Source organism: Biomphalaria glabrata, chromosome 8 (assembly GCF_947242115.1).
Source record: "Biomphalaria glabrata chromosome 8, xgBioGlab47.1, whole genome shotgun sequence".
Lineage (NCBI taxonomy): Eukaryota > Metazoa > Mollusca > Gastropoda > Planorbidae > Biomphalaria > Biomphalaria glabrata.
The window spans coordinates 33,105,743-33,123,031 of record NC_074718.1 but is presented as its reverse complement, the minus strand read 5'-3'; the positions used below and the strand labels follow the sequence as shown (position 1 = coordinate 33,123,031).

The following is a 17,289-nucleotide window of genomic DNA, read 5'->3' as shown; positions in this document are numbered from 1 at the left end:
GGCGACCCTGTATATAAGGCCCAGTCTTTAAGTTATGCACACGTAAAAATAAATAGTTGTTAAACTTTGAAAGTTCTCTACGGCAGTTTAAACACATTTCTACGACATGTGACCATAAGTCATAGATAGATGAGATCGTTTATGGAGAATGTCAAGTAGAATTTACTCATATCATATGACAAGGCCAATACTTCGTTGTTTTTATGTTAAATGATGAAGATAATGAAAGTTGGTGAACCTAAAAGAGATGTTAACACTCTTGTGTAGAAGGTAGAACTACATTCATTAAGCTCACATCCAACATGCAGTTGTTAAGAAAAAAAAAACGAATTTTATCTACCAATAAAGAACAAATCTTAAGCATTTTCATTTTAATGAATCTATTTTTATCAAAAGCAAGCACACTTTAACCCCAACACACACACACACACACATACACACGTATAAATACACACGGTCTTGTCCAAAGATAAGGTTAGGAAGGTATTGAAGCTGAAATTACAAATGGTCCAACGATTATGTAGAGTAATTTTATATTTGTTTATCTATACTTATTTCGAACTAGAGTACGGTTATATAATTCTTTTGTGATCTTACATAAGTGAATAGGAGCAACTGGAATAATGCAAATATGCGTACTCTGTGTTAAGACCTATGTGTAAAATTATCTTGGGAAAAAAAGAGCTTTCACTATAGGTAAAGAACTGATAACTATTCTAAGTTTTCATGTCATTATTAAAAGATGTAAGTTCTAAAAAGTGTGTAGTTTTAAGTCAATGTAAATAAAGCTTCTGAGATATTTCCTTGTCAATGTAAATAAAGCCTCTGAGACATTTCCTTTTCAATGTAAATAAAGGCTCTAAGACATTTCCTTGCTCAAGGTATGGCTATCATTGGTCACTGCCAGCTAAGAAGGACGGTTTATGTTTAATGATTCAGAGAGAATGAACAGCTCGCTCGGAGTAGCAATAAACATCAGTGAGGGGGGAACTTCCGAGTCAGAACTGTTTACCTACACTAAGCCAGAGGGACGCTTCCTGGTGTATTACCATGTCGAGATCGTCCTCTGTATCCTCACCATCATTACTAACGGCATCACCATCCTTGTTATAGCCTGCAACGTTAAGCTCCGGATCCTATCCAACGTTTATTTTGCGTCTCTGGCGGTCAGCGACTTCGCCCAGGGCGTCTTCGGGATCGTCTTTAACGCCGCGCGGATACTTGGCGTCAGCTCTGGGAGCTGGCATCTCTTCGACGGAGCGTCATCTCAGGCGCTGCAGTTTCTCTGGTGGTTCGCCACTGACTTCAGCTACTGCTGCCTGATTCTGATAGCAATAGAGCGATGGGTGTTCATCGCCCACCCCATGGTTTACAAGCGTCATTGGACAGTCAGAATAACTGTTGCAGGGCTGACAGCTGCTGGAGCGATTTCGTTTACCTTTAGCTACTTGGCCGTGTGCAAAGACCTGGTCAAGGTCAACGTTAGATACGTTTTTCCCAGCGTCCACACACTTCTGAGTTGCCTCATCTTTTCCGCCTATTTCCACATCATCGCTATTGCCTATCGTCAACAGAAAGCCATCTCAAGAACGGAAGTAGGCCTGAGGCGTGGCTCAGTTGACTCCATGCATTCTCTTGTCTGTAGGGCGTGGCGGGCTCTACGCATGTCATTGATCGTCTTCACCATGTACTTTTTTACGGTCAGCCCGTGGACGTACTTCCAAGCGGTCCAGTCCTGGCTGGATCCCTCTCCGGTCAAAGATGAGATTTCACAGGTGCTAAACACCGTGACCTGTCTTCATTTCTTCTCTAACTTTTTTGTGTACGCCTGTCAGAATAAAGACTTCTCAGATGTGCTAAAACTTTACTTGTCCAAGATATTCCTAATAAAGAACAAACATAGTCAGCCTGCTGAGATCTACACCATTAATGACGTAATGATATCGTGAACGGAGTATGAAATATCTTCATTTTTACTCGTGCATTATATTTTAACATTACCTCTTTAATGCAACAATAAAAACATCAACAATTATGTGATACATTTCCACAAATGTAGTCTTACAACTGAAGAGTTCGCTTATAGTTTACTTTGACAATCCCTCTTTTTAGCTTTCAAACTCTTCCTGGGTTCTGGGTAGAAACTCGACGGATATTTCGAAAACGGCTAGTGATATTCCTACCAGTTATCAGTTTATGTATATTTTCAGGAAAAACAACCATTAATTGGCCACACTGTGAAAACTCTGGTTTGGCAGTTATAATCTTTCAAAGTATAAACATCTTTTTAAAAATTTGGCTTATGTTTTTTTCATTTTGAGCTCGAATTAAGCGGGAATTACCTCACACAACTCTAATGTATATTTCTATTCAGTAAAGAGCTGATAAAAAAATAGATGTAGAAATCATTAGCTGGAATGAAGTGAAGCCTTACAATAAATAATAATGTGTCTTCGTTTCGATACCACAATAAGAAATAATAGAGCACCATCAGCTTTCTTAAGGAGGAATAGATTTTTTAAAAAACTTTTGAAAGTTTTGTTCCATAATTGTTCATAATTTTTATAATATGCGCCATGCTTTCATTTTTTTAACATCATCAATCAATATTTGTAATTTTATTTTGTGCATTGTAAAGTTCCCCTTTCAGACCTTAAGATCTATAGGGCAGATGATGTAACGAGGGTGTCATGTGGCCAGCATAATGACCAACCGCTTTTACTTTTCCCAAACTAATGTAAGGTGTTAGGAGTGCCCTAGAGAACCCGAAAATAAAAATTCCAATCCAGCAAAGATCGAACCCGGGATTCTCCGGTTCGCATGCCAAGCTATTTATCACTCTCTATGTAAGTCCATTTATTACCTTGTTGTTAGCTCCTATGATTTTCTTCAATGATTGTATGCAAGCAAAGCTAAGACATTTGTTTCAGATGAATAGAAAGATGAACTTCATGATGAACCAATCTAAAGTAAGAACTTGATAAGTTAATGTCGATTTTGGGTCACACTTAACATAATCCGAATCCCAATGACATGACAGTGACGTGTTTGTTATAGTATTTGTCTACCTTCTAAAAGAAGAGAGCGATGTCTATTTCCGTTCTTTACACATGTTCAGTTTACTCTAAACAATTCACCCTCCAGTCATCTCCTGAGGCTTTTTTTTTTTTATTTATTTAAATAATGCCAAGGCTTACTTTTGTCATTTCCTTGCATTACTATTTGGCCTATCACCAGAAACGCGACGTCATGTTGTCGTTGCTGATTTAGACAAATTAAAATACTAATTCTACTATTACTAGAAACGTGACGTCATGTTGTCGTTTGCTGATTTAGACAAATTAAAATACTAATTCTACATTTAGAAGTTTTACTAACCAACACATTCTTTTTTAAATTCCTACTTATTTTCTACTATATATATTTGTTTGGTTATAAAGTTCTTTTTTTTTATCATTTACCAATATTTATTAAAATTATCTTCTTATGTAGTGTGACCAATAAAGAAACGATAGTTATAATTATCTGAGCCTTGTTCTTTTTTTAATGTTGAATCGAGAGTCTTCAAATATACGCCATGTAGGATACACCGTAACAATCAGATAGGACCGCAATATATTGGTCTACAATTTATTTTTTGGTACATCGACTTCGTAAAAGATTATTTTGGTGCCACTTGCATCATCAACATTAATATTCCGTTCATTCCTGAGATGCAACAACTCTATCTTATCAAATTTAAACACTTTCTTACCAAAGTAAAAAAAAAAGATATAAAATTAGTATTTTAAATGAATCAAAATGTTTTCATGTATTTTAAATGTAGCTTAAGTAGAATCTGTCCTGGCAAGTTCTAGGTTTAAATTTATTACTTAAGGTTCACACACCCAATGTCTACCTGGCAAGTCGTTCCCACCGCAGCATCACCGAGTCATTCTGTGTAGTTCATCTTGATTCTTTAGTTCAAGTTTGTTCATGTTTTTTCCCCCTCCTTCTTTCATCCTCGTGTAGGACTAATTAAAGTGAGTGAAAGCTGGGCCCTTCACTTCTCTCTTTATATAATTTGGTAGCATGAAGAGACAGTCTCAGCAAACTGTTGAAACATTTAGACTCATTCCTACTACAGGAAAAACAAAAAGATTTAAACTGAAAGAACAATGTCTTATTTCATTTTATTGTTACTATATTTTATTTTGAAAGCACAAAACGAAAATTCCGACGATTAGTTTTTCAGGAGTAGACAAAAACTGAATGTGTCACCAATTACGTATTGCGTTTACTTATTAATGTTGAAGATATGTAAATAAAGGCGTTTTATTGTAAATAAATGTCATTTCAAAATAAAATCTGTTTACTGTCCTCGTTTAAAGAAAAATGCATGCTGTGCACAAGACTGTCATAAAATACTCCTACACTCACTGTTTTACAAGAACTATATTAGTTCCTAATCTCATCTACTCAGTCTAGGCAGAAAGAATTAAAAGAATTACCCTTAAACTATATATTTGTATTCCATTCTAGAATTTTAACATTTGTATCATAGAGAAGCTTCTATAAGCGTGCAATCTAATAGAAATATATTTTGTCTTTACCTCTAGCGTAAGAAATAGGCCTAAACTTGTTTGACGCTCTACAGACATTCGACATTTTATTGACGACGACTGCCTGGTCGCTCGATGTGCGCTTTGGACTGTAGCCACGATGGTCCCGAGCTGAAATCTCGACTACTGTCATTCAATGCATTTCTGCAGGAGGTTTGCGCAGAGATCACATCAAGAGGTTGTGAGTGAGAGTCAGGGAGAGAAAGATCGAGAATTTTGTTTAGTGGCATTTTTGAATTTTTTAAAATTTGTTTCGTTATGACGGAAACAAATGATTCGGTAAGACTCTGCAGACACTCAATTTAAATGAAGTGAGAGTTTTGCTTTTTTGTCTGAAGTGTTTTGCTGCATACTAGAAGGAACATTTCGTATTGCCATTAGTTGATAAATACATATAGGTGTATTATAAATCTTTTAAAAAAAACTTCAACCTTCCTTTAATTCTTAGTTCATCTATTAGAAATCTTCATTTAGGCTATACCGGATAAAAAGCCTTCGGTCTATTAGTTGCACAGAAAATATAAAGTGTTTCAAAAGGTATAGGAGAGTTTGTTTACTTAGTTAGCACTGTAAAATCAGATTTCTAAGCTCGATAGCTTGTAACATAAGTAGTATCTATTATCTAATGATCATTCTTCGCCATTCATTCGTTTTTGCTAGTTATTTCCAGAATCTCACCCGATCTTCCAATTTTGATTTTCTTACATTACTGTACAAATCGACTAATTTCGTTCACATATTTCTCCACATTTTTTCCCCTTATTTTACTAAGTTGTTGTATTTTATTGTTTAAATAATATAAACCGGATCTTAAAAATTAACAAAGATGAGATTAGAAAACCCTCATTTAAAAAAAACAACAATTAAACAGATATAATCTGGTATCTTCATTGATATAGGAATTCACATTTCTTCACTTATTATGACTTCTTATATGACATAATTTTACATTACTTCCCTTTTGAAGCCCAACCCTGGACACGCCCTATACACCATGCATCTAATTAGCATTTCTTTAGTAGTACAGTATTGACTGAAAAAAAAAACGGATGAGCACATCCGGTTACACCAGAGTTGCATCAGTGGACTGAAAAGGTGTTGACATCATGAGATCCAATGAGAGTTTTAAATTTGAATAAATTAACTCAACTAGAGCCATGTCCCGTGTTTCAAGTAGGTGTTGTCCATGTCGTTCAAAGATTGACGCCCTTGGAGCTATAACTCTCTTCCTTGATGATAAAAGAGTTATATTGTTATGATTCCATCATGCAGCAAGAATTACGTTCGTTTGCTATATTTCTTTTCAAGTTTAAGTTGTTATTCTACTTTTTTTTCCCCTTCATTTAAAAAAAAAGTGACGCTGTTATGTATAGCCATTAATAGCCAACAACATTCTGCCCTTAGCTTATTTCCCAGACTATTATACCATCTTAGACTCAACCTTAAAATTAGAAATGACACTAAGAATGATTTAAAGCCACAAGAGTAATGTGGTGAGCTACAGTCAAGTTTTGACTAGATCGTTAATTTAACACATTTGTAATCCACTGAAGTAAAGGTAAGTTCACCACTTTCTTTAGCCACCTTTAATTATTGTGTTTTGAAGCTAATACAATCATACAAAGATCAACCGTGTACTTTTAAATTTTACATCCATATATCCTTGGTTTTACCAAAGTATTATAATGTCTTCCACGTTAATCATCTTTTTAAATTCGACTTTTTTATATTTCTTGTACCTGTCATTTTTGTACCGTGTAGTTGTACCGTGCTTATCTTTAGGCTATTTTTTTTTGTTCTATCCATCTCTACAATTCTCATTCAGCTCTTAGATGTTATCTTCTTTTCAAGCTACTATCTCTTTAAGTACTGATGATATTGACAATAGATTAGAAACGTCTAAAGATGTGTGCAAATATGGGGTACTGTTTCAACTATTTCACAATCTTTACTTCTGACATATTTGCCCCGTACAAATCAAAAGATGGTGAGGGTAAGAAATGAAACAATTTTTTTTTAGTAAAAGAAGAAAAAAAATCTGGATAGCAAAGAAAGAGAAATGTACACATTTTCACCAAATTCCTGTTCATTAAATTATGCAAAGTTGTCTTGAAATGATTTTTTTCTACCTTCAACGTTTTACAATGTTATTAGAAACTCAGGACACACGCAAAAGGTGAAAGGAGGGGAGGGCTTTCAAGGTCATAACTTTTTTTCTAGTCTTTATCTTTTACAAAAAAAATCTTTTTAAATAGCTGTTCTATTAAAACTTCATTGACAAAACGTTTATCAGAATAAAAGATTAAAACTGTGAAGTTCTTGCATGGAGTTTTAGGAAATAAAAATAAATATTATGCATAATAAGGCCTGTCTTGAGTCCGAAAATTAATGAAGGATGCAGTATATCCCGTGGTTACGCATCCCTAGCTGCGATCTATATATTTTGCCACATCCAGCGTAAACTAAACAATTTTCCACCATCGGTTGATTTAATTGTACTTTTCCTCGTCTACTTCTGTCTTTGGTAGTAGTATTTTTCTTTTGGTCTCAAATGTGTATCCCGCGACCTTTGAAAGTGATCTCCAGCTGTCTTTTTCTGAAGCCGCATGTCGCCAGGTTCTCTCTTCTGTGTTAAAGCAAGTTGACCACCTTAGAGCTCACTTAAAAGGACTGCTATTGGCATACGTTCGTCCCCATTTTATGCATAAAATAAACTTCTAGAAGAATATTAGCTCGATATACCTGAGTCAACAGTTTAAAACAAAAGATGTAAATCTTGGTTTACCAGACGTCCGGCTAAAGAAAGACATAGCTTCCTTTTTTGTAGATATATCCTCTGTCCGGCAAGCAATGGCCTAAATTGTGAAAAAGTCCGGCTTTTACTCATTTGCTGCATTGGCGTATTATCCTGCAATCTTTCATATCTTCTGGTTTAAACATAAACTCATACATAGAAGTGAATAGTATGTTGGTTTTTTTTTAACAACCTAGCTAACTGGGGAAACTTTGGTTTGGCCGTCATGGTTTTTGAAAATAAAAGCCGGTATAGAAAAAAGCAGTTGGGTTAGGAAGTCGTGTTAGCTCAAGTTTTTTTTTCAAAGCTAATACTGAAAGAGTTAGTTCTAAAAAAAATATTTTATTTCCTAAATATGCGAACGACCTTCTTCGTTGTTTAAAAAGGTGAGCTTCTCCACTGGTGACCTAAAAACAAACAAAGATAATTGGCGTTGACAGGTGTGTAAATAAATCCAATGAAGGCGATTCGTTAAAACATGTTTTCTCTGCTAAAGGACCGTAATTCAAGTGAAGAGATCATCGCATTCAAGGGCAATATTTTACCAAAACAACTAAATGGTCTTTATTTTAAAAATCAGAAGCCAGAAAATATAAATGGCGCACTAATAGACTTCCCGAGGACTGTGGTGAGTTGTTAACGAATTCATTCGCGATTTTTTTTTCGTACCTTGGAAACAAGTGTCCAAGATAAGCAAAATATTTTAAAAATCTTTTTTAATACAAAGCTTAGCTAAGGGAAAGAACAGCAAAATCACTGCTATGTATCTTAATACTGCAGGAATAAGCTATTTATTTCTATATAAATTAATTACCACTAATTGATTAAACAATTGGTTATTTTTTAAATTGATTCTTGTATTGTCATCGACTATGAATAATTATGCAAACTTTCAACTTGATTAGAGAATGGAAAGTTGGAGAAAAAAACGTGTACAAAACGTAAAAAGGGGAATAACTATAAAATACCTAACGAAATAGTTAATTGGTTCGTGTTTTGTTAGGTACAACAAATAATTGTGTTCATTCTTAACTTCATTCGAAAATGGGTGTGGGAGAGAATTGTACCAGCCAGACAAAGTAAGTTAAAATAACCTTTGTAAAAAAAAAAAATTGGGGAATTTATCAAGGAGTGCCAGTCTGTATTGATAGGAGTGCCCAATAAGAATTATTGAGGAACTGATGCCCTGCCATGTAGATGTAGAATATAATCTTAAATTACATTTGTATTTGGGTATAATCGATTTAAACGTCTAGACAGTTTGAAAAGTTTGAGACACGATAGAGAGACTAACCACGACTATCCAGCAAGCTTTATTACACATGCGCAGTGGCCAGTTCCTTCATTTACCAGTTGGCTTGGATAGCGTATTGCTAACATTGTGTTATTTCCCCTTTCTTGCATTTCTTTCCTTTGGCTCAGCCCTTCCCTGAGATGAAAGAGCTGTAGCGCACACATATACCTCTACCATTGCGTATATAAAACAAACACAATAAAAACGTGACACAAATACGGATTTTCTTTTCGGTGCAGTTGACATCAAACGTGACTGTTGTGGGAAAAAAAAGGCATAGTTGTACACACGAGAGTTCAATCGGTTCACAGATAACTGCCCTTGGACTCTACTTGGACTTTACTTACCGGTCAATAAGAAAGCTAAATTAAACCTCAATTTTGCCAACTAAATGGCTATTAAACGTAAATGTGTAGATCACATCTATGAGTAATTAGGTAATAGACCAAATTAAAAGTATATTTAATAGAAGCTATTAGTATATACAACTAAATCAACAGCTTAAGAGTGATACCAAAATTTACACATTTGCAGACTCCTTTTAAAACTCCGCAGCCTCCAAACTACTACTACGTCTGCTTAGAGTCTGCTTGGCTTGAAGTCTCTTAGAGTTTGCTTGGAGTCTGCTTGGCTTGAAATCTCTTAGAGTTTGCTTGGAGTCTGCTTAGAATCTGCTTGGCTTCAAGTCTCTTAGAGTTTGCTTGGAGTCTGCTTAGAATCTGCTTGGCTTGAAGTTTCTTAGAGTCTGCTTGGCTTGAAGTCTCTTAGAGTTTGCTTGGAATCTGCTTGGCTTCAAGTCTCTTAGAGTTTGCTTGTTGGAGTCTGCTTAGAATCTGCTTGGCTTGAAGTCTCTTAGAGTTTGCTTGGAGTCTGTGAGTGTATATGGAGTCTGCTTAGAGTCTGTATGGCATTTTGGGGTTGTATATTACAGTAAGAGACGTCAAAAAATGTTTAACTTAATTGAGCCTACCAGTTTATCCCTTTCAGACTTTCGTGATTTTATGCACAGTAAATTCGACCTTCGCCTTTTTAGACGATTTACTTTCTTTTTACTTACACAGAAAATGAAATCGGCCTTCGTCAGTCTTCTTTCACGTCACACTCACTTCCACTCTAAGAAGACGTCATACTCCAGTCACTCTAGTGCATACATTTCCTGCCCGCCCGTCAATATCTTTAACCAAATGAGTCTACAATGGCGACCTAGCTGAACCAAGCAGTATTCTACGTCTGTATGTTTGAGGGCGACATGAGTGAGAGAGAAACAAAAGGATGGGCCAGGTGGCTCTTTTACGACATTAGTTCCACATTTGACTTGGAAATCTGCTTTCGTAACAATGATTCTAACAAATAGTTCTTCAAACTGCTTCTTTATAACTTTCAGATCTTGTCTCTCGTAGAGTTATGGCATATCTGGCTATGATCAATATTTTGTATGAAGGCTAATCATTTAAATGGGCCTACGTGTTGCTTTCTCCCCCACCTTGCCTAAGATAACATGAAGGAAGGGTGTAGTGTAGGAGATGATGGAGCAAGCATACACCAAGCTTTCTATCAAACCGTAGTATTTTATTTTAGGTATTTCTCCAAAAGGACGCAGTCATTTTTAAGATATCATGAAACTAGGACTTACACACAGACCTATATTTATTACATCTAGACTGGACATGGAGATATTTTAACACTACAAAAAATATGAAAAACCAATGAAAAACGTTTTAAATAAGAAGAAACAAGGCGTTGTTTTGTAAAGTAATTATAAGGAGTTATGTTGTTTTTTTCAACCCTAACCTATGTAACATATAATTGAATGTTTAGATGTAAAAATTAAACATCGAAACTGAGAGAATACTCGTCACTTAATTATTATGTTGCAATTTTTAGATACATAAAAACAAAATCTATTTAAATGTACATAAGATGACTAAAATCAATAGAAGTGAATTATTTCGAAACATTATCTTAATGGAAACTAAACAGGCTTTATTTCATAAATTTGTTCCGGCCATAATAAACAATAAAAAGCCTTGGAACAAATCAACGGGCGTAGCCGGTGCGTACTGCTAGTTTCAAATAATTTTTAACGTCTTGTGAAGTCTATGGCACACAGCTCTCCTAGGGGATGAGGGACCGCTTTACCGTTTTAATATCCATTTATATAAGTACCCTGCCATTTAAATATCGATATGCTGAAGTATCCTACCAATACACATTCTGTGTATTTTACGAGTCGGCGTTTAGCACGAGACCTAGGTGTAAGTATCACTGTCTAGTTTCAACCAAAGTTTGGCGAAGACATGAGCAACATTTGTGAGCATATGAATATTATGAAATGTGACGAAACGAGCTATGTGGAAGTTTTGGGATGTTACCTATAGCGGTAGATTAAGAAATATTGAAAGATTGCTTTTTGTAACTTTATATTCTACAGTCGAACACTGTCAGAGCTAGTGAAACTACAGAAAAATGAAATAATCTTTTTCCTTCTTCCTAAAATGTATGCTTATTAACAGGGAACGTCCACGAACTGATGTGCATGGTGAGGTTTCATATTATCCATTGTTACCTCCCTTGTAAAAGAAAAGAGCAGACGTATAAAAAAGACAAAAAAAAAACAAAACAACGACTATCATGCTAAACAATGTTTACACTTTTTTTTTTTATTATTATTATCAAGAATTTTCTATCACTAAGTAAACTTTTGAAAATAAAGTAAAATAAGAAAGACACAGCCATTAAATAGATTTCACAAACAAAAGTAGTAAATAAATGATAAAAACACAATAAATTGCATTGATCGTAACTAAAGTTAGAAAATATATATATTTTTTAAATTTAAATTGGACAACTTTAAGTAAACAAAACTACATGAAGGACATATACTTCAACTGTCTTTATGTTTGTAGGTCGTCTGTGTATTAAGGTTTGTGAATGGTAGCTCTTATGATACTTTTAAGTAGATCAATTATAGCAATCAATCTTAAATTGCAGACAAAATAGAAACTTACAATTTAAAAAACAAATCTGAGCTAAAAGAATATATGAACAATTCAAACAATTTCTGCAAGTGTATATTTGGAGCTTTTAAAATGGGGAGGTAAAAAAAATTAATTTAAAAAAATCAATTGCACCACACAAAAATATTTTATTCCTTTGTTGTTTGTGCACTATTAACTTCTTGAAGCATGTTTATACCATTAACTTGCAAACTTAAAGTGAATGGAATCTACTTTCTTGTAACCAGCTCACAACAAAATTGATATAAATACATACCTAGGAAATAATGGGCAGAAATTAAACATCAAAGCTGCCTCCAGAATAGAAGAAAACCCACAATACATAGCCATATTAACACAGTATTTACACATGGATATCATTATGCTAGATGCCCAAGGCATAGAGGCACATTCAAGCCTATGACCACAATTGACCACTTTAGGTTTTTGTGATTAATCTTGTTTCAGTAAGAGGATCACAGGGGTTCTTGAGATAACCTCAATATACAGTTAGGTAACCACAGCAATCATTTTTAGATTAATGACAATGAATGTCAATTACTTGACCACAGCACTCGGAGTCATCATAGCTAATCACCAGTAAGCTTATTAAGTCAGAGGAAAACATTAATAAGGCAGACAGAACACTTTGTGAAAGTACCACATTAGATCATTCTCTAATTTGAGATGACCACAGCATTCAATCAAAAAGTCAAATTAGTAAATAACCACAACATTTTGTCAGATGAAAACAAAAATTTAGTCACATGACCACAACAATCAATCAGGTACTGACCATGTGTATCTCCAACAGCATTTCACTATGAGAGAAAACTGAAAATCCCTGATAAAAGTGTAACAATAATACAGCAAAAAAACATTTACTTCTACAATGAAATGAATAACGAAATTCACAAGAATACAAACAGTCCATGATATTGAAAGGCTGGCTTTGAGGTAATGACAAAGGTATTTAACAAATCCAACACACAACTGGAGATTGTACATATATTATATGTTTATACGCAACAGAATGTAGATTTGTTTAATGAGCCTAGAAAATGCTTTGTAAATTCTGATATTAGCTTAGTTTCCTTGATCGATGTGTAAGTAACGCTTCAAGTGAGACTCAAGAATAATTTTTTATGGCCAGCACAATAACTTGTCCTCTTTGCCTTCTTTGAGCAATGTCAAGTGTGTCTATTGGAGCTGGGAGGACTTCAATAAGATATCTTAACAGCTTGTCAGAATCAAAGTTTCAATCAGGATTTAAGCTATAAACCTTCTGTCATATAGACAAGTCAATTGCCCACTTGGCCATCATGTTTTACAAGCTTAACACAAAATTGTTCACTCATGGTCTAAAGTTTTGCATATATAGATTGACTTAAATGAAAATAAAACAATGTTGCAAGAGACAACTGTTTTTATATATGAATAAAAAAAAAGAAAAGAAAAATTGACTTGGATTGAAACCAAATCCAAAAAATTTCTTGAAAGAAAAGTCTTCAACTTTGATCAACTCTTTGACTTGAACTTTTCTTTCCATTTCATATTCTTTTGTTTACATTTGAGTTGAAAATGTATGGCACTTTATATTTTTGTACAAAATAGATTATGTAATTATAGATTGTATGTACAGGATTCACAGCTAAGGTTTAAAATAAAAACTAATGATTCCAGGAATAATAAAAATGTAAACATGTACTATAAGCACTCTATTAAAAGTACACAAAGGTGCAACACACTGGCAAGCAAGGTATTGAATATACACAAAAATAGTCTGTTCTATAAGAAAATTAATTTGTGGTTGTAACTGAAAAGTAATATGAATAATATGGGCCTGTCTATATAATAATGGTCATTGGCCTTGCTTTTTTTCTGTGGCGCTTTTCTTCTGCCTGCCCGTGTTTTCACAGCGCTACGCCATGATGCTCTGTCATGTGTTTCTGTCTCCCAGTTGGCACATAGGTCTCACCAGCCTCATGAGGAGGCACAAAGCCCTTAACCCCTTGGATGACAAAAGTGGTCATCATCGACTCATGATGGACAAACTATATTAATATAAATAATGGTAATAGAAGCCTGTCTATATGATGTTTTACAATAAGGTTGATCAAGTCAACAAGACAGTTGTTCTTTTTGTTCTACTCAAAAAACTCATTTATCCTCATATTTGGTGGGGAGACATTGATATGAAATCCTGACATAACTAACATTAAGTAGGCAGAAACACATTTCATTTTTGTCATGGTAGTTGTTCCTGAGAAAAAGTCTTCCTCATGGTTTAAACGATTCTACACCTTTTCTATTTTAACAATTTCATAGATGTTTAACTAAATCTTTACAATTTTAATATTGTAAAGAAAAGTATACTACCAACTACTAAGAAAAAAACCTACAAATACTTTCTAAAATTTAGTTTTTAACTGTAAAAAAAATGCAGCTATGCCGATATTTGTAGCTCTAATTGAACAAAAAATTACATCTTAACATTCTGCTGCCCAAAGTAATTAACGTCTATGATGGTTTATTAACTATTGTCAAAAAAAAAAGCTGCATTATAAACGATTATTTACAAATTAAGATTAATATTCACACAGATCATTTCACGATACCACAAAGAATAGAAATATTACCACACTAACACTGGGATTCACCAGTTCAAGAGACAATAATTTTGAAGAAAGAAACAACAGAAAAAACTTCACTAACATTTGAAGGTGTGACACTAACTTTCCAATTTTCTAATTTCTACATCATCAAGGACACTAGGTTCATATTTAGTTAAAAAAAAAAAAAAGAGAGAGAAAAAAAATGTGTCTGTTACAACAAATTTTCTATTATTTTCTTGAAACAGTCACACACAGTTATTTTTTCGTCTGATTTCTTTTCAGCACCAAAAGTGGTATAAGCATTAAGGCACTGACCAATATAAAAATTCCATGCAAAACAAATGAGATTGTGTAGCTACCCGTCCAATCAAAAATCCAACCTAAAAAAAATATACAAAAAGAAAATATTTGTTAATGCTACTAACAAGGTAGATAGTTGCCAGAGTATTTCATAATTAATTATGAGAAATATAGTGAAAAAATTCTCAACCAAAAAAATATTGAGATAAAATACAAATAAAAGGTAATCAAACTTTTAATATAAGCTTCAGAAAATAACTTGAAACTATTTGCTAACAAATCAATCCTTTTCAATAAATTTTATAAAAACTGAAAATAGAAACTGCAATAAAGTAAACTGGTAAAAAAAAACAACTATTCTCAAAGGATTTACAGTGCAAATATCAAACAATATAAATTCAAAATTATGCGCATAACTAAGCCTTTTTCTATGAAAACAACAGCAGGATGTAAAAAATATGCACACCCATAAATTATTCTTACTAGATATACTTTTGCATGCCTTAAAAAAAGACTTGTGTAAAATAAATAAAAAATTACCTGCAACAGGTGTGCCCAATGCTGTGGCAATGCCCATGAAACTTAGAAGAAGGCCAAAAGCTTCTCCAACAACTGCCAGGCCCATAAGGTCTACTGTAACTATGGAGACAAGTGTGGCATAGGCCCCTGTTAACAAAATTAAGCACTATTTTTAATCAAGTTAATATTTTTTAATGAATTTTTTCCCAACGCTAAAATAATTAAACAATTAGAGAAATGGTGAAAAAAATAGTGAAGTATCAAACCTTTCTTAATTTCTTTGCTTAATAAAAATACAATTGCCATTAGAACTGTTCCATGTTATATGGCATTACTGGTTCATGTTGTTGCTCTTAACACTTTATTTACCAGCCTATTTTTGAACACATATTTTTTATTAATCTATTTTAGAATTACTTTCATAATTAAAATATGCTGTTACATATTCTTTGAGGAAATTTTTATGCATGCCTACATTTTTTAATTGAAGGATCAATATATACAAAGATTATTCTTCAAAAAAGAAATTAAGAAAATCTTTTTAAGGTGAATTTTTTTTTTAAATTTGTTAAACTCAAGATCATGCTGTTAGCCAAACAATTTAAAAATCATACCTACCAATAAAACAACCGAAGACAAAGGCATATATACTGTGCAAGACTGGACTGGCTCCACACAATGGGCTGATACACGTGGACACCCCACATACAGTCAGAACCAGGATGTAGTAGAACAGCCTGTTGACCAGTTCCCTATCTGCTAACCAGCCAAAAAAGACTTTCCCAAAGATGTTCCCAGCACCGTATAGGGAGATCAACATGGCTGCCTCACTCTTTTCTATCCTTTACATGGAAATCATAATGACAAATATAATTATATTCTACCTTTAAGCTGTTGTATATAGTAAAAGTATGTGTTTTTTTTTAAGTTTTATGTGTTATTGCACAGAGGAAAGAGGGTCAATAAATAATTAAATTAATAGCTAAATTGTTCAAGATATATACAGATTTTATAAGATAATAGAAGGAATAATTAGCTTTGAGCACAGCTAGATTCATTACTGTATTATTGATACTTTTTTGTGTTTGCATACTGAATAAATTGTCATTACTTTTGCACAAACATAAAATTGTATAGAGGATTTTTTTTGAGACAATGTAGATAAGGAGTTGTGATAGATTTTGTATGTCTAATTGGTGTGCATAATTGTTGTTTATGAATAATGTCCTAAATTTATTTTCATATTGAGTTTCTGATAGTTCAATATCAAGATAACTTCAAAAATGCAACTTAAATTAGTAGTATTCATCCAAATGAGATACAAATCAATATTTTAGGATGAATCTCTAAATGATTGATTTTATTTTACATGTAATAAATATTGTAATTGTTATACCAGTGAATTCTATACAATTTACGCTTAGTAGAGGGTAAGTATTCTAACTGAAACTGAATCTGAGGTGTCACTGGCATCATAGTTCAGTGTTTTGCTCCATTTGCTAAGTCAAAACCTAGCATATTACTAGACCTTTTATCTATTAGGGTTAATTCCACTTACCCACTGTCCTTAGCTCTATCCACCATGTACAAGACAGGCATAAAGAAAGACAAGTTGGTCAGGAAATTGCTTATGCCAAACAAGAGAAATGTTGGACTACATATCAAATCAATGTAAGTGTCCAAGGAGGCAAACAGACTGGAACAGTAAGACTGCTTTTGTACTGCTGTTCACAGACAGGGAAATAGAAGAATGAAAAAATATACGTTGAAATAGAGGTACATTAACAACTAAAAAATGTACGCAAAAAAGGTTGAGAACCACTGCCCTAGGCATAGTATATTTGGTGGTCCCTAATGAAATAGAAAATAAAAAAAAAGCTAACACCAAAAAAATTAAATTACACAATTTATTAAAAACCTAAGCTTATTTAAAATTTAAAAAATAACTGAAATTCATATAGTGCAATTTCTGTAGCATTGCAGTGTAATAAACCTTCAATAAAAATGAACCAATGCTTTGATGGTAGATAAGTCTAGAAAGTTTTGAAATTCTTTCACTAAATTTGTTCTTAAGTCCTGTGTGAGGGAGGCCCCCATGAATCAGAGACCCTAGGCGGCTGCCAAACTAGTTTGCCTATGTCTAAGCCTGACCCTGATAAGTAAACCAGGA

General features: G+C 33.7%; 1 protein-coding gene across 8 annotated transcripts in view; it reads right to left on the bottom strand.

Moving 5' to 3' along the window:
* Window positions 1-11,318: 11,318 nt before the first annotated feature.
* The window catches only part of LOC106069337 (uncharacterized), a 40,673-nt gene continuing 34,702 nt past the window's right edge, over window positions 11,319-17,289 (bottom strand). For all 8 annotated transcript variants that reach the window (XM_056038201.1, XM_056038203.1, XM_056038202.1 and 5 more), the window contains 4 exons: window positions 16,678-16,843; window positions 15,738-15,961; window positions 15,141-15,266; window positions 11,319-14,680 (listed from right to left, as the gene is read on the bottom strand). In XM_056038201.1, coding sequence (XP_055894176.1) covers window positions 14,556-14,680; window positions 15,141-15,266; window positions 15,738-15,961; window positions 16,678-16,843 — 641 coding nt within the window. In that variant the 3' untranslated portion in view covers window positions 11,319-14,555. The remainder of the gene's footprint in view (window positions 14,681-15,140; window positions 15,267-15,737; window positions 15,962-16,677; window positions 16,844-17,289) is intronic.